Source organism: Psittacula echo (genome assembly GCF_963264785.1).
Source record: "Psittacula echo genome assembly, chromosome: 10".
Lineage (NCBI taxonomy): Eukaryota > Metazoa > Chordata > Aves > Psittaciformes > Psittacidae > Psittacula > Psittacula echo.
The window spans coordinates 19,472,335-19,493,084 of record NC_137741.1 but is presented as its reverse complement, the minus strand read 5'-3'; the positions used below and the strand labels follow the sequence as shown (position 1 = coordinate 19,493,084).

Genomic DNA, 20,750 nt, shown 5'->3' with positions numbered 1-20,750 from the left:
CCCAGCTTTATGGGTGTCAAGGTTAAGTAGTCTGTCAAACAGCAAATTGAACAAGCTTCATGAGAAGCACTGGAGAACCGACCTGCTGCCATTCCCTGCTCTCACCAGTGAGCCTCTGACAAGGTGACCCAACAACATGACTCTGGAAATCCACCAAGACATTCAAAAAACAGTAATTTGTCTTTTGCAGCTGACACAGCAACTCATAAGGACTCCAGAACATTTGCTTGTCAGGCACCCAAATGAGAAGATACAAGTATGACACAATTCACTGCAGTTCTGGAGAAGATAAGGGACCTTTAACGCTATGTTAAACATCCCTATTGTAATTTCTAAATACAAGAACACTAGAACTCTTTTATTGGATTTCCTTATTAACATCACTCTTAGAATCATAGAATGATAGAATTGTTTTGGTTGGAAATCATCTCTATGAACTTGCAGCTGGTTACACTTCCATTTCAAAACCAAAGATCTTTCATTTTCTCCAAAACAATCCTCCCACATTACAAACTGCAGTCCAGCAGATGCTTCATGGTTAAGACATACTCCCACAAACTGGTATTTGTAGTGCTGATTGACACCCTGGGTTAAAGACATTTCTACATGCTCTGAAATTGAACTGCCATTATCAGTAATCTACCCACTTAATAAATGATACAGTGTGCTAAATGCCTGAAGAATCAGTAAAGGATAATTCATCACTGTCACAGACACACAATATACTTGAGACATGGTATGTGGATATCAATGCCTGCTCTGCAGGTAATTAATTCACTAGGGACACCCTTTGTATTACACCAGGGATTGGGTTTGCTGTTATTTCTCCAGCTTTTGTTTTCTCAGGCAAAATCTGAAAGAGACACTTACTTCCCAAGTTGGTTTTTTGAAAGATCCAGTGATTTAAGTTGTTTGCAATTCCACTTATCTTGTGAAGGCAATGCAACTAACTGATTTCCCAGCAGCTTCAGGGACACCAAAGCCTAAAAAAGGAATAGCCTGGAGTTAGAAGTCAGAGTCCATCAAATGCAAAGAAAGAGGGTTTTTAACATGGCTATTAAATGACAGAAACATGAAGAAAAGTACATTTTATTCATCAGAACATCCTGTCCGTGCTGCCTAGCATGCAAACATTTCCTTCGTGTTTCCAGCAAGTATATTTTCTGCATGAAGCAACACCATTAGTTCGGGGAGATTATTAGTCTACTTGCTGACAGATGCAATTGGAAACAACCCATCTTAAGAGGACATTTGACTTTTAGTGAGGAAACCTTTCCAAATGGAAAAGAACAGTGTGATTTACCTTCACAGTATGCCACATATGAATGAGAAGTCTTATATATGCGTGTATCAGAGTGGACTTACATCCATTAAGTATACATAAAAATCACCATACAAAACGTGAACTAGTTCACACAAGGAAAATTTGTAATTGTTTTGTTATTACATGTCTATTAAAATGGAAAGGTTTTATATTAACTTTGCCCTATTTCACAGAATCATAGAATGGTTTGTGTTGGAAGGGACCTTAAAGCTCATCCAGTACCAACCCGCTGCCATGGGCAGGGACACCTTCCACTAGAGCAGGTTGCTCACTTTAGACAAGTTACCCATCTACTTTTTGTTTTCCTCACACCAGAGAGAGATTTTAAATACAAGGATTGAAGCTGATGAACACCACACAGTTAATGTCATACAGTTAGGACTCAGCTGCAAATGCCACAAATAAGGTTAATCACAAGCTCTCCTTTAAACTTAACTGAAATAGAAAAGAAAAAAATGCAGTTCCCATTCAGCTTTTTAAAGTTGATGCTCTTCCATCTGCCCTTAACAATAACATCGAGGCTCAAATGATCATTTTCATTTGGTTGAAAAGCCAGTTTCCCACTGAAAAACAGTCTTCTAAATAGAGTTTCCAACCAAGCATATTCTGCAAGTCCCCGTCCCCCCCACCATGAAAACTGAGATAAACAGAACATCAGCTGAATTATCTTGTGCCACGAGTACATATTAATGAATGATACCCCATGGAAATCATGTTTTACCAGCAGTCTTCAGCTTCAAGTGTGTTAAATGTTTTATGTGCTCCCCATAATATAAAAGGTTTATGCCCCTTTTCATCAACCAGGATTAATAACGTCTCACTAAGCCAGTCTGTTGGCCTTCCTCCCCTTTTCTCAGATTGGAAAAAGATGAGTTATCCATGTGACATCAGCCATGGTCAACCAGCTGGAATGGCCATTACCATGCAAACCGCTCCCTCTAGTGATAAGAGAGGGGCAGCACTGGGCCTTGATAGGACGTGAGCAAGGAAAAGCAAAATGTCAAACGGCAGACACAGAGAGTGAACCACTAGAGGAAAGGGTTGGAAAACCGGGCAAACTATAAAACCCTCCCTGCCACTTGAATCTTGACAGCCAATGCTTTTAGCATCATCAGTCTTCCACTGGCTCAAACCTCCCACTGGAAGGAAAACCCCTCCAGTCCACCCTTGGCGCCTGCTGTCAAGCTCTCTCCAGTACCACAGTATGGGGCTCTTCAATGACATTGCTTCAGACTTCTCCCCTGAAATATCCCTGAGCAGAAGGTGGGAGGAAGGGGAGGCTACACGTTCCAGAATTGGCACCAACTTTGTTCTGTGTGGTCTAGCTGGAGTGCTTCATTTGCCATCAACTGTGCCCATGTTACATGTCCCGTCCCTCCCCCGGCGCTCACAAAGGCCACAGTCCAGGATAGCTGAGAGGCTGGTGAGATTACATGTAATGTCCCTGCTCCATAGAGGGAATATCAGTGACTTTCAGCTGGCTAGGGCTCTTTCATGACTGTAAGTCTAGAGATCACCAGTCCTTGGTTTGTAATTGCCTCTTCTCTCTCATCTCCATTTTTGCTGTCTTTCAGGAAGAGAATGGCACTATTTAAGAGAGTCAAAGCTTCAAAGGTAACTTTGATGAGGGACCATCAGCAAAGATTGCACTATCTTCTCTGACACTCCGCACTGGTGCCTTCACATCCCTCTGCAGCCTCTGAGCAGCAGCACCCAGGGAAATGTGCCCTTGAAGCACCATCTAGCGTTTAATATCTGTCATGGTAGCTCCTACCCACTAAGCTTATTTTTAACGCATTCAGAAAAGGACAAGTTTTGGAGACAATAGCACATAAGATACATTCTACTTCAAAAGAAATGCCAATTGAAAACAAACGGTTACCAGAAAGCAAAGTCATGTCTGCAGGGATCACTCAAAGGAACTGTGGAGCAAACAACTTTCAGCCTCTTATTCCAGGCAGAAACATGAGGCACCTTTGCTGCACAGATCCAAACTGGACACAGATATGAGCCATCACTTTTGCATCCCTCCCACAGAAGCCAGCAGTGAAAATCACAAAGCTTCTGCACAAGGATTTACCTCTGTTTCTATCTCCATGGCCCTCAGTTTCACAATCCGGAAGGGAAGCTTGGAGGAAACCCCCAAGTTCTGGTTGGTTTCATGTTGAAACTTTGCAAAGCCACACATTCTGAAGAATTTGGAAGTAAAACTATGGATCTCTGGTGCCCACTGGCAAGAATTATTTAATCTACAAGCTTAGAGATGCCAACTTCCATCATCTAGGGCATTCAAACATGCTATTTTCAGCATAGGAAGATTCATCTATAATTACACAACACTTGTGTGCCAGAGTAAGAAAAAACACAACTATTTGTGAGCACACTTGAGTACATCTATATTTCAGCTAGCTGGAGCTTGCAGCTACAATGCAGTGGTTGTCTTCCAAACTGTGCTCCCAAAAATCTGAAAACCACAGACATCCAGAGAGTTCTTGGAAGCTAGACACCATATCACATTGGACAAGGGTCTGAATGTGGTCATTCAGGGGGTTACAGGCTGCTCAAAGACTCTGTGCAATTGCTGTCTTCACCAACTTAAAGCAGCAGGTAATCTCCTACCTTCATCAGGCAGCCACTGCTATGACTTCAAGGTCTGAGTAGGTATTAAGTACTGCAAAGTAGAAAGAAATGACACTTACTTCAAGCTGGAAGAGTCCTGGGGGAACTTCTTTTAGTGAGTTCTCAGAAAAATCCACTTCTCTGAGGTGATTCTTCCAGAACACAGTCAATGCATCAGGCAGGAATTCCAGTGAGTTTCTAGATGCTTTACAACATTTCTGGAAAACATAAAAGAAAAGAAAACTTATAGTAGTAATAATCTCTTTAAATAATGAGGTAGATCAGGTGTCACATGTTTAGGGCATTCACTCATTCATTCTAGGTGATCTCTTTAGATATTTTGATGTAGAGAAATTATTGTGCATGCAGGTCCATAGGATTTGCTGAGGAGATTCACTCAGTAGACAAATTCTTTGGTGGGCAAAGAAAGTTAGTTTGAAAGTTATCCCCATTTGCTTTTCAACCACTAGCAAACACTTCAGCAAAGTACACTGTCCTCCTGCTATCCCTGTAATAATGAGGAATAAGGTCACAGAGATGGGTGGATTTATAGATGCCCTTGTCAGCCATGCGTTTGGGCAGCTAACTTTGAATAAAGGTTCCATAACATGTTCTGGAACATTTTAGTGTTCCATAAAATGACCCTAACAATAATTATGCTCATATGAACTGTAAAGAAAATTAATACATCCATATAAGACACATTTATAGAAGTTTTCCCCCAATTCCATCAACAGGGTGAGAACAGAGCAGAACCTCAGAAAGACTTCGTCTGAGCCCCATAAACTGAATCAGGCAGGGACACTCAGAACCAGAGCAGCTTTTTAGCCTAAGACATCTGATAGCTTTTTAAGCATCACAGTATAGTTTTTGCATTGTTTCAACAGCTTTTTCAGCCTCTGACTCTGTCAGAGCTGTTTCACTTACCAAGGGGCAGGCCCAGGGATCTGGAAACACTTTCAGCTGATTTCTGGAAACATTCAGTATGTTTAGGGACTTGAAGCAGTATAGAAAAACCGTTGGAAGTTCCACCAACCTGTTGTCAGAGACGTCAAACTCCTGCAGCTTCCTTAACCCAATCCAATTAGTTGCTAGAAAACACAAAACATTGTGGACTTGGTGTAAGCAACCTGATCCAGCAAGATGCTGCATACTTGCTAGGTTAAGAGCAAAAGGATTTCATGAGTGCTAAAACACAGCCAGGCCTTTTCATGTACTTTGGACAAAGGACTGAGAGATGCTAAGCATCCCTAGCTAACACTGTCTTTCAGTCATTACTGACAGTTTGGAGGTCTCCCTTACAGACCTAGGCTTGAAATGTAAGCATAACACTGGGCTGTACATACTGTTTTCCTCATCAAATAACTTCTCCATATAGTTTTTGGAAGCGACGAGTTTTCTAAGGTTTTTAAGATGTAGGAATCCAGAAGGGAGAGTAGAGAGCCTGTTGCTGGATACATCGACCTCAAGTAACCTGTGAATACAGAAGATACTCAGTCAGGCATCAATAAAATGCTAGCAAAGACTCCTGTTGCCATAGACATCTATTTTACCAGGACAGATTTAGATCTGAATGAAAGCAGCTGGAATGTACTCTCACAAGGCAAAGCAAAAAACACTATTTAGAAAATTAACCCTTCCAGGGAGCAGACAGAAGTGGTCTGCATAGACAGCAGGTCTATCTATTGACAGCAAATATCAATTCGAGCCAGCTCAGGGCTTCGACTTAGAGAAGTGAGGCTCACCAGAACTGGAGAAAAGCAGAAGCAACATGAGACAGTACAGCAATAAAAGTCCCTACAACTTGGAAACACTGAGAATGCAAAAGGGCAAATCTTAAGTTAAACCTTGCAGCAGACAGAAAATAAACCAAGAAGCTCCTGCACATGCCCTTCACTTATTGCAGTGTCACACAAGCACAACTGACTCATTTGCACCTACTCTCTGCACAGGTTCAGTTTGCTGTAGGCATTGAGCACACACACCTTGTACATATAATTTCATCGGATGACTGGATGCTGGGTAACTCCGTGAGCTGGTTGTCAGCCAGGCTGAGCTTCCTGAGGTTTATCAGGCCCCATGGGATCACGGATGGAAGGGAGACCAGGCAGTTGGCAGAGAGATCAAGCTCAGTTATCTGACAGGAGATATCAATCAGCCAGTCCAGATCCACCCAGGGCAGTTTGAGGTTTGACCAGTTCACACACAAAACCTGTATATATCAAAGAAAGAGGTAAAACCACATTAGTAAAACCCCAGTTGCTCTCAGCCAGTGTTACACCACTGGGAATGCGGCAGATCAGAGCACAGACCATGAACATTTTGCTCACTTTCCAGTCTGCTTCTAGGAATTAAACTGACTCAGAGATGAAATCATGCCTGGATATCAGCAGCCTCCACCATATAGCTGCTCCATGATCTCACTCCAAAGACCGTGAGCAAGCACAAGCAGGGGGCCTGAACTTCTTCACTAGTCCATACCCCAGCCCCAGTGTGTCCCACCAGCAGCGAGCTGCTTGAAACCAGACTCTCATATGAGAGCTGGGCAGACTCTAATAGGTTGTTCATCCAACAATGTGCAGTGAGTTTCCATGGGGCTGGGCTCCCAGCCCCACAAGATGCATTCACACCCTACACTAGCAGCACAATACGGACAGATAATGGAAACCACTTTAAATCCCGACTCCACAGCCTGAACCCCACTCTGTCTCTTGGACATGGTCTGTATTGCTGCTCAGAACTCCAGGGGACTCTGAGCACCAACAGAGGCCTGGAAGGTCCAGAAAAACCCCTGTGGAGCAGTCAGCTTCTGAAATACTTATGGATCACAGAAGCAAAGAATGGTTGGGGCTGGAAGGGACCTCTAGAGATCATGTAGTCCAACCCCACTGCTAAAGTCGTTCACCTAGAGCAGGTTGTACAGCATCACCTCCACGCAGGTATTGAATACCTACAGAGAAGGAGACTTCACAGCCTCTCTGGGAAGCCTGTTCCAGTGCTCTGACAGCCTCAAAGCAAAGATCATTGCTTGTGCATCTGTAGAGAGGACAGCGACAGATCTGCTGAGTGTGGTAATGACTTCCTAGGAGAAGGCCTGCTGCTGGAATAATCAATATACACCCAAGCACTGCTCTTCCATCTTAAACCTTCCAACAAGCAGCCAAACCATTCCGGGGAAGGTTCAGGTTTTGCAAAGAAACATCTGGGAAAGGCAAGGAAAGGCAAACACCCTCTTGTAAACCATTTCTAAACACTGGAAATTTGCTCAGTATCATTTACAAACATATTTCAGTTGAGACACATGATTTGGGCAGTTGCCTCCCTTCTAGATAATGTTCTGCTGCTTTTGACAGTAAGATGAGGAAGTCTCTTTATCCTCTTTTGGAAGAACAACAGAAGCTGTTGTGAAAGGCATAACTCTTGTTTCAGGCTCCAGCTTGGACAGAAGAAAACATGAACACGTAAGGGTCATTAATGCAAGTAAACAACCCAAGGCTTCATTTTCAAGATCACTTCATTGTGTTCCAATGGGATCTATGTTCCAAAATACACATTTTTTAAATGCTAGCCCCAAAATGTTTTCACAATCTCAGTGGTTTTGACTTAATCCGTCCCAAAGACAGCCTCAATGAAGTGATCCTTACTTCTCCACCAGGAGGCAGCAAGGACCCGACAGCAATTTAGTTTGCTTTCCAATGCCCAGTACTTAGTACTTTTAACCCCAAATTTAAAGTTAAAAGGAATATATTTTGGGAAGGGAGAGAAATAAAAAGGAAACAAAAGTTTATTTCAAATACTTATTTGAGATTCAGAATTCCAAATAATGCAGCTTGCACAGTTTGAATGCCTAGGAGAATGGAATAAAGGGTAGAGCACAAACAGTTGCACTTTTTAGAAACTGATAGTAGTTGTACTTAGTGTAGACATAATGCTCTTCAAATGTTCACTAGTGAAGCCTCAAGACAGCCCTACAAAGAGGAATGGAAATATTATGCCCATTGCATCAACTTGGGAAACCAAGGCAGAGAGCCTGTTTTTCGAATGCTCCACTCCATAAGGCATGCACATAAAACACAGCAAGCCAGCAGCAACAAGAAATCAAATTAAGCAGAGTATCCACTGCTACAGCTAAATACACAGTACTAATGGGAGTTACACTGCAAAGCTTTCACACTGGCACTGAACACACTCTGCTTTACTGCTAGATTTTCCAAGCCTGCATATTTAAGAGCTTCCTGCTTACAAACTCTTGGTTTAATTCTGTATGCAGTTTTCTGTCATTTTCTGTCACCTGTAACAGCCCAAGAGCTGTTTACACCATTGTTTACAGCAATAGTTGTGAGTTACAGTAACAGAGAGTATAAACACATGGGTCAGACTCCCTTTCCATCCCTAGCTACCCCACACTTCAAGAGAGAAGGAGGGATGTGGTAGTGATGCTGAGACTGGGAGACCTTCCCAGCATGAGGAAACCTTACTGGAGAAGAGCACATTTCTGCTGAGACACCTGATCATTTTCTTCTGCTTCCTTGAATTGCCTCAAGAGCTCCTAACAGGAACCAGACTCCAAAATCCAAATAACATAGGAAACCAGCTCTACCTTGGAAACAAAATCCTCAAGTAGTATTAGTACCTGTCTGACTGCTTACACACACTTTCAGGTCACTATCCTATCCTTTAACAGTAACTCTATCTTAGAGAGAGAATTTTCAACTGGTTTAGCTCCCAGCTGAGGCCACCAAAAACTGACCTACAATGGTACACAAGAGGAGGAAGGAGCACATAGCTGGGCAGAGGAGGGCAGCAGCATCACTGTAGCTCCGTCCTAGATGAGCTAAAATTGCCCCCGGTAGAAATATAGTTTCATCAGCAATTAAATTCTCTTACTGATGTCATTTATACCATATTGTGGTTTACAGTGATGCCAGCAACAGCCTCTTTATGTCAAGACAATTAAATCTACATCATGACTTCTGCTCATACAGAAACAAACCCATCACTCTGACAGCGCTGGGTAAAATCGCATGTTCTGCATTAGCAAAACCACATACCACAAATCCCCTGGCCTAGCAAAGAGTGAAAAAGGGGCCCAATCCCCAACTACTCATGCTCCATGTAGATTTTTTATAGGAATGGACTCTTCAGGCTAGAAGACAAAGGTGTAACAAAGTATAACAAAGATCCAGGTACTGAAAGTATAATACAAGCACAGTCTGCCTAGATATGAGAAATGTTTTAACAGGGAATCAGCCATTTTAGCAACTAACCTGATCTGGCAATGAATAGTTTCTCCTGATCCTTTCTTTCCAGGAATGCTAATTTTTTCCAAAAGCTATGCTGAGACTCAGCCAAAATGGGAGAAGAGGGGTTAAATCAGAATGAATAGGGGAAAAACCAAGCTTTTAGGCAGCAGGTCCAGAGGACAAGTCTATGGTCCTTCAGTCACACCCAGGATGCACAGAACTATACAGGCAGTGATGGAAACAAAGACCTGGAGAGCTGCCTTGCTCATTTGGTTTCCTCCTCAGAGGAGAAAGCAGGATCTTGTGGGTTGGGATTCTGAATTCACACTCCAGAGCCCCAGATCTCCTGTGTGACACCAGTCACTGTCTCAGCCTACCCAGACTCTGTTTGACAGTCCATCTGCCCTGGAAGGAGTGAAAATGCACTATAGACTCCAAGTCCCTCCCTTCTCTTCCAGCTTAATTAAACTGCACCAAATAAAGCTGCAATTAAAAGGAATTAGAAAAAAAGAACTGATGGTGCTCATCCCCTCCCTCAGTTCCTTCTTTGTTTCATGATGATGCTCTTCACAGTGCAAAATAGTACTTGTCCTTGAGCACACCTACCAATGCAGTAATAATATCTGTAGCTTTTAGCGAGTGCAAGCAGGACCCTGTATCTCTGCTGTTTCCCATATCAGACTGATACTCATCTCTATTTTGCATTCAGATTGCTGTGTATCATTTACCTCAAAAATGCAGAGCCAGGGCCCCAGGGTATTTAATGTGATAGAAAAGATACCTGAAGAATTCAGATAGGGACTTCTAAAACCACAGACAAGATTATGAAATCCAACACTGGCACCGAACACTGCAGGGTAGGTGTCCCCATCTCCCAGGCAGCTTTTGGAATCTCACCAGTAAGTGCTTTGCACTCTGTCTTCCTCCCCATCCACAGCCAAGGACTGAGTCTCTTTTGAGTGCTGCAAACTCCAGCACCAGCCAAGCCCCTTCATCTGATGAGGGACAGTGGACCAAACTCATCTTGGTGCTAGCAACCCTATGTTAGTGGAGCTACCTTAAGGATTTACTTGGCCCTGCAGTGAAAATGTAATTAAGTGAAAGAAACACTGACAGCAGTGCCACAAAGAAAAGGGATTTCCTCCCCAGCTCATACTCAATCATCTCCACTACCTTCCCAGAAAATCCTGTTTCTTTGATGCCAAAGGTCTATGATGCTGAACTTGCAGAGCCCAGTGATCAGCTCAGCCCTTCTCTATTTGGCACTGGCTGGAGGGCTTGGTGAGAGACAGTGTTCAGAAGCTGTGAGCTCCTGGGCACAGCCTGACTCTGGGCAGCTTATTGCTCTTCAGAGGGCAAGGAAAACCTCTGTGCCTCTGTGGACTTCTCTCTCCTGCCAAACAAAGGATTTCTCAATACAAGTCCTGAAAACTAAATGGAAATATTCTACTGCAGTGATGTCAGGGGATGCACTGAGGGAGACAGGGACTGGAAATTGTGCAGAGGCAAGAAACCATGCTGCTCTTGGGCAAATGGTGAACTATAAATACGAAAGACATTTACTTGGGTTTGAGACCACTTGGTAAGGTGATTGAAAAGGCTGCTGTGCATTTCTCCTAAATAACGTGTCATGCCCCAACAGAACCTCACTCGTTAGATGGGATATTCTGAGGATGGTCATCTAATTCCTCCACTAGTAAAGCTGCTGAGAATCTTGAGTGGAACTGCTGCAGATATCTTCACCGTAACTGAGAAAGCCAGGCAATGATTAAAGAAATCAGAGGTGGATCACACACACAAACACACAGAGAGGTGTTTGCACGCTTCTGCATGAAATTCTTTGCAAAACATTTCCTCTTTCCTGGTCTGTAATGGGAAAAACAGATCTCTCTCACACTGCACACACTGGAAAGTTACATGGATCTCCATGCTGGTGACACCTATCAAAATCTGGAATCTATACCCAGCCACACAGGGAGTCTTTCTGGCATTAGCTACCTGTTCCTGTGAAAAAGGAGCACTTCCTCTCTTTAGCAGGGCAGTAGTTTGCTGTGGAGATAAATTTATGCCAGAAAGGAAAAAAAGAAAAGGTGAAACAGGTATTAGAAAAATGAGATGTGACTCCTTGTGTGTCAGGAAGGGCAGCACTGCAGAGTGCAGTGACTGCCTGGAAGGTGTGGCACTAAACCGAGCTCTCCAACCACATTTTATGCATAGCTGGTAGCATTCACTGCTGTGAAATCAACTGGAGGTCAACTGTGCAGTGTTTTCACTTACAGATAGCACAGAAGGGACAAACCCTTCTGAAGTTCTGGACTCTTTCTGAAATGGTCTGTGCTCCGTCTGCCCTGTTCAAGAGGAGAGACTGTCTGACACCCAGCTGCCTGCCATGCACATCACAGCCTCTGCACGATGCTTTTTGCCTCCTCCTGGTGCAAAATGCATCACAGCACTTACAAAAGCAGACTTGCATTCATGAACCTTATGAGATATGAAGAAAGCACTGAAGAAGTTTGTTTGCAGCGGCCACAAAGCTGTCTTTTAAAATCTTATCAGGGTGTGTGGCTGTCACTTCCCAGGGATCTGAGCTCTGCAGACAAACTAGGACAAACCTTCCCGCATTTGGTGCGGTCTGCCAAAATGAATTCAAAGAGAATGCATTAAATAAGCAAACATATTAAAAATAACAGCTACTAAAAGAATCAAAGTCAAGTTTCTGGGTCTTTTTTTTCTCTTGTTTTTTAGTCCAGACCTTTCTGGCAGTTAGCTGATGTTTCAAGGCTGCTCTCTTCTTCACTCAGGGTGTGACAACAGCAAAGCTGAGTCACTTTTACAGCAGCTAGGTTAAATATTGCCAGCAAGTTCACATGGAAAACAGACCTCTTCCCTGTGACTCAGACATTTATTCCAAGTTTATTCAAGTTGAATTATCCAGTTAGTTGGATTTTGTTTTCCTTCTAGAAGGCATGTAGTTTCATCAACTGTTATCCAGAAACATCTAGGATTTAGCTTCCTATCATTTACCTGTCAATGAAACTGAGATTCCCACAGCAAGGGCTCCAAATCCGTTGATGGAACCTAATGAAGTCAAGCTCACATATGTGGCCTAACATTCACAGTGTTGACAGGAATCCAGCAAGACAGGACTTTGGCAGGAAAACAGAGAATGGAGAAGTTTGTAAAACCATGAAAACCTCTCTCTTATTTTTACTTTAACAGCAAAGCAGAATCAACACCCCATGCTATTACGAGCTGAGCAAAGAGATACCCAGCTGGTAATGGGATTCATGCAGAAAGAGCCTTGATCAAAAAATCCCTCACAATTTTTCACTGCAAAATTTTTATGACCTAATGAAAACCACTGAAAGCTCAGGGCTCTCTGATGCTCCTATTTAGTGTCAGTTACTTACAGACAGAGGGGAAAACCAGAACATGCCTGATAACTATGCTGGATGAGAGTAGAAATAATACGAAATACTATGTGCTTCCCTATAAAGCAGTAACAGTGTGTGCTGAGACATTTTTCAGCTCTGAATAAAGGACACTAAGATAATAGAGATTAAGAGAATGAAGAACATAGCTTAGTTACATAAAGAAATGTGATAATCATGAGACGTAATAATACCCTGCGTGAAAACAGTGACACTCATCTGTAGATCTCAAAGCACCTTCATCATGTATTAAGCCTTCTAACAGCTGTAAGATGCGAGGAGTTTAAATCTCCCCACTTTACAGTGGAAGAAACAGAGATGCAAATGAATTACCAAAATTGTCAGAAGGCTTTAAGTGGCTGAGTAGCTAACAGAGCTCTTGCCAGCCTAAAAAGGCTTCAATTGCTTTTTGTTGGCCTTGGTTTCCCATCAAAAACCATTTGTGTGGCACAAGCTCAGCTCAACTAATATGATGTGATCACACACGATCCTCCCCACGCTGCTTCAGAAAGCCAGATCTGCCCTAAGCAAGTGACAGTAAAGGCTACCAGGCATCTTTTACTGATGGGGGTCTGAAGTAGGGAAGATATTTTGAGCAGATGTGAGCTTGCTCTACTCATGTTCCATGTTAATAAAAAGCCACATGAACCTATTTGTACGTGCTGTATCTGAGCTATCTGACGCAGGGGAAGAGAAGGGTTTACATGCTCTGCTCTGCACTGTGCTTGTGGCATTACCTTGCAACCAGAATCCACGGCAGAAACCTAAATGAAGTGATTATCCTAGAGTCACAAAGGAAGCCTGTGGCAGTGCTTATTTCTCTGGAAGACTTTGAGCGCAAAGTCTATGTTTCCTTTCCACAGCATATACCTGGTTCACACACTGACAGTAAAATTGCCAAGTGGAAGCTGCCACACACAGTGTCTTGCACAATGATGCCATTACACCTTGCAGCTCAGTGCTGGCATGAAAGCCACTTTCACAGCTTGTTCTCTTAATGGGTAGCAAACCACAAGGCTCTTAGCTGAGAAGAATCACCAGCCACATGGTACCCAAAGACAAATATCAATTATTAACATGATAGTCCTTTAAAAGAACATCTCTTCAGACAGATAAATGGCTACTTACTGGTTTTGCTGGAGCACTACCTGGCAGTGGGCTCGTCTCAATGAAATACTTCCTCAGAAGGTGTTTGCTGGATTCGGGACTGTCCATCAGGATGTAGGAACAAAAGAAAGCTCCATTCCGTAATAAAAACACGGCTACATCTTCATTCCCTTTAAGAGAAAAGCAGATTGTCTGTTCTCTTCTTCTCATGTAAATGAACCAACAAGGAGCTGAACAGAAATCCTGGGAAATAACCACTTCTGAAAAAAAGCCATGTGGTGTGCAAAAAGGAAACTGAACTTTCTAAAGGCTGTTTCCTCCAGTGACAGGATTTAGCTTGGTCAAACTGAGACAGCAAAGACACTATGTGAAAGCACGGGCCCAGCCTTGCTCTTTTTCCTCTTTCCCCATCTAATCTATACACACAGCTGTGCTTTGAAATGTAAATTATTCAGCCTAAATCAAGCATGTTTGCCAGAGAGTCCATCACAATAATACTTTCACTTGCAAAGTTTCCATTTTTGAGGGGTCTCTTCCCCAAGAGTTTACAGAGGAAAGTTCAGCCCCTCAGTATTTACAGTACTATAACTTAAGAAGGCCCTGACTTAAATCTGGCTAAGTCAAAAGATTCAGAGCTGATTTTATTTCATTTATCCCACCGGAAATTCAGGACAATTCCAGACAAGCCAGTCCACACTAATCCCTTCCTCGATGTGAACAACTCAGCCCATTCTTTAAAAAGCATTGCAGAAAAGGAAGTTTTGAAGCATGCGCATACATACCTGCCTTTATAGCAGCATAGAGGGGCAACCGGATAAGAACTGGAAACTCATTCTTCCTCACTGCACAGCTCTCTGGGTCAGCACTGTATGCACGAATTAGGAGTTTCACTATGTCTAAATGTCCCTGCTGGCAGGCTATGGCCAGCATCCAGTTCAGGAGTTGTTGGCAAGTACTAGGACCTACTGAAAAGAGACAGCATTTGACTTGGTTGATGCCAGCAGGCTGTGATGTACAAGAGTCATCCACAAATGGCTGTGCAAGGGGAGCAGGGTAAAGCTCCTGAGGACTAAGGAGCAGATTTCCACCGCACCCTAACGTCTACCACAAAAAAAAGATTCATTTCCCCTTGGAATACTTCATTTTGGGTGAATCCTTTACTACCAATTCATCAGTTAGACATTAGATAAATGCCATTTAAGGCTAAAAACTAAAGTGCCATGTCCTGATTTCTGCATGAATTTGCTAATGTTTTAGTCATCGCCAAACTGCTTATTTTGCTGAATTAATGTTTTACCAGTAGAACACTGCTTTCCTCTAGGTGTACATAATTCTGTCCATGTAACTAACTGCCCATGACAGGATTATTTCTGCTAACAATAAGCAGTCCTCAAATCTTCCCTGATGCACAATAGCACTTTACAAATTCACATCCCCTTTGAAATGCTCACAGAAACATCCACAAACCCAAGTTTACATGCTAACTTTTGGGAGTGTTTTTGCAGTTTCTCCATATGGAAATTACATTGCTCTTTGTGTTCTTAACAACCTGACTTAATCACTCGCCCTCATGCTATCAAAAACAGGCTCCACATCAGCTGTAAGCCACAAGAAGCTCACACTGAGCCAGAGAGGATCGCTGCATCAGCCAAACTGCAAATTAATGCAAGTTATTCCTAAGCCCTGGGATTGGTTTCTATGTAACTTCCCAGGGAAATGAATAGAAAGTCCCGCATAAAAACTTCTGAAAGCTGCTGTTTGGATAGAGCACCTCCCTTGATCCCTTGAAGCAAGAGTTGAAGGGAATTTGGTCAGTTCTAAGCTAAGTTTTCAGAAACCACTTAAGTCACTTCTCATTACTGAGAGCACTATATTAATATAATTTTTGCTACTAGGTTACAAACACACTGCTGTTCAGCCTCCTTTCTGGCTGAAGGAAATACTACATTTAATTGCATCCCCAAACTGGAAAGTTTCTTCCCTTATTAGTGCTCTAACAGTATAAGAACATTGAATAAGCAGGTTTCCCAACAGGTAATTCCTGTTCTCATTGAGAACACTGGCAAGTACACAGCTCCAGTGAGGAGCTAGAGCTATATTCAGGTCAAATATTGCAGAGGCATAGCTTAGCTGTTAGAGTTGGTCTGAGGTCAAGACAGCATTTTGCTCTGGCTGCTGTGCAGGACCAACAGATCTTGAATCCATAGAGGGTCCCAGTAAGAAGCAGGTGCCATGCCCCCCATCAAGAAAGCAACAGAGGACCCAAACACAGTTTCTGGTCCTGACTCAGAGCAATGCTCTTCCCTCTGCCCTCACAGCTGCTCTAAGAATTATGTCCAGGTCTAAAAATGTCTCTGTTCTGCTATAAAATAACGTATAATAACATTTGATTAAAACATTACGATTCTAAAGAAGGAATTCCCCTCACAGTCAGAACAAGATGCCAACAAGAGAGCATGCGGCACGTTGCCAGCTGTGCACCCAAACTATTACCAGCCAGCCAGTCATGCTGCATTCTTACTCCCAGCACCACTGTGTCTGCTGGATCAGCAGAGTGGGATGATGCTGTTTCCTGAAATCCCTTGATTTCTCTGTAGGGTCTGGGATGTTGCCCAGCTGTGCAGGCTGACGGGAATGAATTGCCTCCATGGCATCTTCCTTCACTTCCAATTTGCAAACAGGGAATATTTTTATGCATGTGTTTCTTCCCCCACAGGGAAAGTTTCCTTCAAACACAGCATAGATTAGATCCCTCCTCGCACTTTCCCAGGACTTAGTCCCTCCCCTTTCAAGGAACATGAAAAAACAAATGCCTGCTTGAAGCTACAGCACACACAGCTACCAACAAGCTTAAGGAAAGGCAGAGGCAACCCAACAGGCTTACCACGCAAGGAATCCAGCAGCTCCTTCACAATATCCTTGTGTCCAAAATATGCAGCCACCACAGCTGCGTTGTCATCATTAGGCTCTGTTGGTAACACCACTAATGCTTCCTTCAGTAAATACCTCACTGCCTGCAGATCTCCATATGCTGCTGCAATACCTAAAAGCTGACACTGGCAAAGAAAATACAGCAAAATACATTTTCTGTAAAGGGAGTGGGCAGATGAAGAGAGCATTTTGAGAGCTATGTATCTATTTGTGCCCATGTAAATGCATAGCCACTGTAACTGAGAATGTCATAAACACTAGTAGCCATTATAAACATAAAGAACAGGCTCAAAGGGAGGGCTCTGAAGGCAGAACCTGGCGCAGAGAATATAGTTCCAAACACAAGCAGGAAAAACTTCCCAGGAGGCCACTGACCGTCTTCCCACTGATGGGGGAACACATATTTTGCAAAGTCTATGAACTACTTCCTTTTCATGTATTTCCCTGTTTTTGTGGCCACAGCACCAGCACCCCTCCTTGCACAGCCTCCTGTTCCTAAATACACTGTTCCCTGGGGTCTCTGTGATCAGTGAGCAGTGCTTTCTGATCACTGCTTTCTCTGATCAGTGCTTTCAAGGGCAAACACCATCTCTGACCATGTGTTTCTGACACAAGCAGCTATGCATGGGACCCTGCAGTACCAACATAACATATATACCTGAATGGATTTTCTGCATGAGAAACGATGGAAGACAGTGGTTTGGCATATTGGTTTCTTTCCCAACACAATTTGAGAAAGAGCAGTAACCTAACCCTACCTTTTCCACTTGCAGTGCAGTCTCCTCACACGACAATTTAATCAACTCTTGGGCCTTACTGGTGTCTCCAGCTTTGTAAGCATCCTGAATGCTTTCTGTCACAGGTGTCTGAATGACAGAGACTCCACCAACTGTGGACTGTTTGCCACCCATGTCCACAGTTCCTGCAGTAGAGATTGAAAAGAGGAATGAAGTACCTGTGCATTACTCATGTACAGCTGCAACATCACTGCACCCTGGCAACAAAAAAAGGGGGTGAATTATTTTCAGTGGAATATTTACTGCACACAAGTAACAACAAAAAAGGAGAAACCTGAACACTTGTTTGCCTGATAAAAGAAAGGGGTAACACGGTAAAGTACTTTCCAATAGGGACATGAAACTAACAGGGACAGCGAGTTCCCCAATTGCTCCCAGAGGTGGTTTCCAAAGTACAGCATGAAAGCTCACACACAGAGACACATAGGCTCTGCAGCAGCCCACCATGCTCAGCCTTCTGCTGCAGGAACCAGAGAGGGGAAGAGCTTTCACAAGACTGGCAACTGCAGCACTTCTAAAGCAGCAAGGAGACTGCATGACCTGCAAAGCAATTCTGGCATTAACTTCACTTCAGTCACACTTCACCTCCTGACAACAGCCTAATAGAACCCCACTGTTCTTCTCCAGCATTTTCAACCAGAGGTTTATACACCTCAATGAATGTGAAAGAAAAGAAATAGGGAATATTTTTACTCTGGGAATGAGAGTAAAACGAGATTATTCAGGTTCCCAGTGATCGATCATGGAGAATCTCCTAGGCTAGACTTCCTTTCTTAAAATGCTCTTAGGACCCAGAAGAGCTTTTACACGTCAAAGCTTAAAAGCCACAAGCCATTAGAGAAGATGCTTGTGGTGAAGATGAAGAGGCAGCCATGAAGTCTTACATCCACCCACCCCCAGCTACCAGGCCAGGGAAAGCTGCAGGAAAGACACTAAATTATGAGTGAGATGTTCAGGTCCACTCCTGAACAAGAAGCAAGGCAGAGAAAAGCAGCACTTTTCACTTGAAAAGAAACTGTTTCCTACTCACTTTTTTCCTGTTAAGACATTATTATTATTGCTATTTGCAACCAGTTAAATAAAGCCCTTAAATCCACAGATTTTCATATACGTTAACAAGGATTACTCTTTTTCAGTAGACAGCTATGTCATACAGAGCTCAGTTTAGTGCAGCCTGGAAAAAAGAAGTAAATTTGGACCAATCTATAACTGTCAGTAAATATCTTTGAATAATGCAGTCTGAATCACCAACAGATTCTGACTAACGCTTCTCATCAATTATTTAAACGACGCTCAAATCACTCAGACATTGGAGATGGCTCCAGAGATTCGTGCCATTAAAAATGTGCCCACATCAATAACCTTTCTCAGATGACGCACAGCGTGTAAAGGATGAGCAGCAGAAATCACGGCAGATGAATGTGGTGCTACATTACAGCATAATAAAGAGCATCTTAGAGTGCATGTTAATAGGTGCAGTGCCTTCATAATTCCATAGTTTTTGGGGGTACCTAGGAAAAGAAATTCATCCATTGGTCCAGTCTTTTAGAGCAGACCACACACTGTAAGGGATCGCTAAGAATATTGCATATGATTTAATTCTCTTTTGAATGGACACCAAAGGTAGGAAATGCAAATGATTCTTTGGCAAGTAACTGTTAAAAGGTGGCAGAAGAGAGAACATTAAAGCAAAACAGTTCTTCAGTCTGAAGTACAGATCCAAGCAAACACTGTAGTTACTGGAACATGCAGCCTCCCTGCGCTTAGTGTCCTGTGATGAAATCCTGAACCTAGAGAGAAGCACTGGAATTCCCCTTGAAGGAAAAAATGTCTCACATCAGAGATACAGAACAGCTGGAAAGCTGAGCAGGAAGCATTGCAAATCAGGGCTGGCAGAGCACAGCAACTTTAGTCTTGTTCCTAAAGAAATGCTGAAAGGAGGGACAAATTTACTTCCTTCCAGCTTCAATCCTGACTTTGAGGACTATCATTCAAGACCCCACATCTGCAGCCATTCTGCACGTAAAGGCACATCTTTCTGTCATAGAACAAAGCAGGGCCATCTTTCTTCTTTCTTATTAAATCATGGCCAGGGAAGGTGGGGTGACAAGTATCTTGTGGTCACAGATTCATTTGGGATCTGGGAGATGCTGGTGTCACTTCCTCATGTAATAGAGACCTCTCCAGCCAACCTCTCATGCACTGCACATCAGAGCTCTCCTTACAGCAGCATTTTCCACCTCTCCTACTGGAACTGCCCCACTGTGCAGGAAGGAATACCAGATCAGTTGGCCAGGCAGCGCAAAAAGGACCACAATGTTGTTACTGAGGAAAGCAGGAACGCCACAAGCCAGATCCTAATGCCAAAACCGCTTCTGTGTTTTAACAAATGACTGCTTCACAAAACTACTTAGCTAATGTGTCATGCTTCCTCTTACAGTTTTGGCCCCCTCAAAAGTCCTTTGTAGTGTAATGGCTCAGTTACAACCATTGCTACTATCATCACCATCTGGAGAACATGGGCTGGCCATCAACCATCGCAGTCTATTCATATATGTTAGCTGCAGACTTCTGGGCTCTCCAGGAATGGGAAGGTCACAAACAGCTGGCTTCATGGAGTTCACATGCTCCCAGAATTAGCTGGCAGTTTAATCAGAGTCATTGGGGTTAATTTTAGCCCTTAAACTCAATTTTAATCTTGTCTTAGGCGAATTTTTATTGAACTAATCAAAACTGCCTACTTTTGGACATTTAAACATCCATCAAACAGAAATCAATAAAAACTTCATTGAATCTAGGAGACCTGAACAATTCTACTGTTTGAAACCAATCTATTTCTATTTAAATATTCTGGCAGAAAGATTACGTTGCTCATCATTCAAGTTTCTTACGTAACTGTCATCAAAACCTCCCCCTATGATCGCATTCTGCAGAGAAAACTGACCTCCTGCCTCAGACCTGCGGAAAAAAGCCGCCAAAGGTCTTCAGCATAAAGAACACTTTGCAATTGAAGTAATTACAAGCCTGAAAGGAGCAAAACTGATGAGCTACAGAGAGATAAAAAAGCCTGCCCTGAACCAACTGCTGGACTCACATGTTTTTGTCAAAGTTAACTTGAGATTGCAAAGGTTAAACAAGGAAAGGTGGACTATCCATTCCTAAGCTCCCAGAAACCACAGAAGCCATCCATGGTAAAGCTAAGCATCTCGCCAAGCAAATTACCCAATTCACAGAGATTTCCTGGTAGCTTAGTAAGTGATATATTGACTGAAATACAGATGGAAAATAGGAAGCAGCA

General features: G+C 43.0%; 1 protein-coding gene across 1 annotated transcript in view; it reads right to left on the bottom strand.

The window, feature by feature from the left end:
* LRRK1 (leucine rich repeat kinase 1) overlaps positions 1-20,750 on the bottom strand; it is a gene marked incomplete at both ends in the record, with an annotated part of 73,081 nt that overhangs the window by 37,617 nt on the left and 14,714 nt on the right. Inside the window, 9 exons of the mRNA XM_080626528.1 lie at positions 871-983; positions 4,024-4,161; positions 4,871-5,034; positions 5,290-5,417; positions 5,929-6,155; positions 13,746-13,894; positions 14,507-14,689; positions 16,612-16,780; positions 17,414-17,577. Of these exons, the coding sequence (XP_080482654.1) occupies positions 871-983; positions 4,024-4,161; positions 4,871-5,034; positions 5,290-5,417; positions 5,929-6,155; positions 13,746-13,894; positions 14,507-14,689; positions 16,612-16,780; positions 17,414-17,577 (1,435 nt within the window). The remainder of the gene's footprint in view (positions 1-870; positions 984-4,023; positions 4,162-4,870; positions 5,035-5,289; positions 5,418-5,928; positions 6,156-13,745; positions 13,895-14,506; positions 14,690-16,611; positions 16,781-17,413; positions 17,578-20,750) is intronic.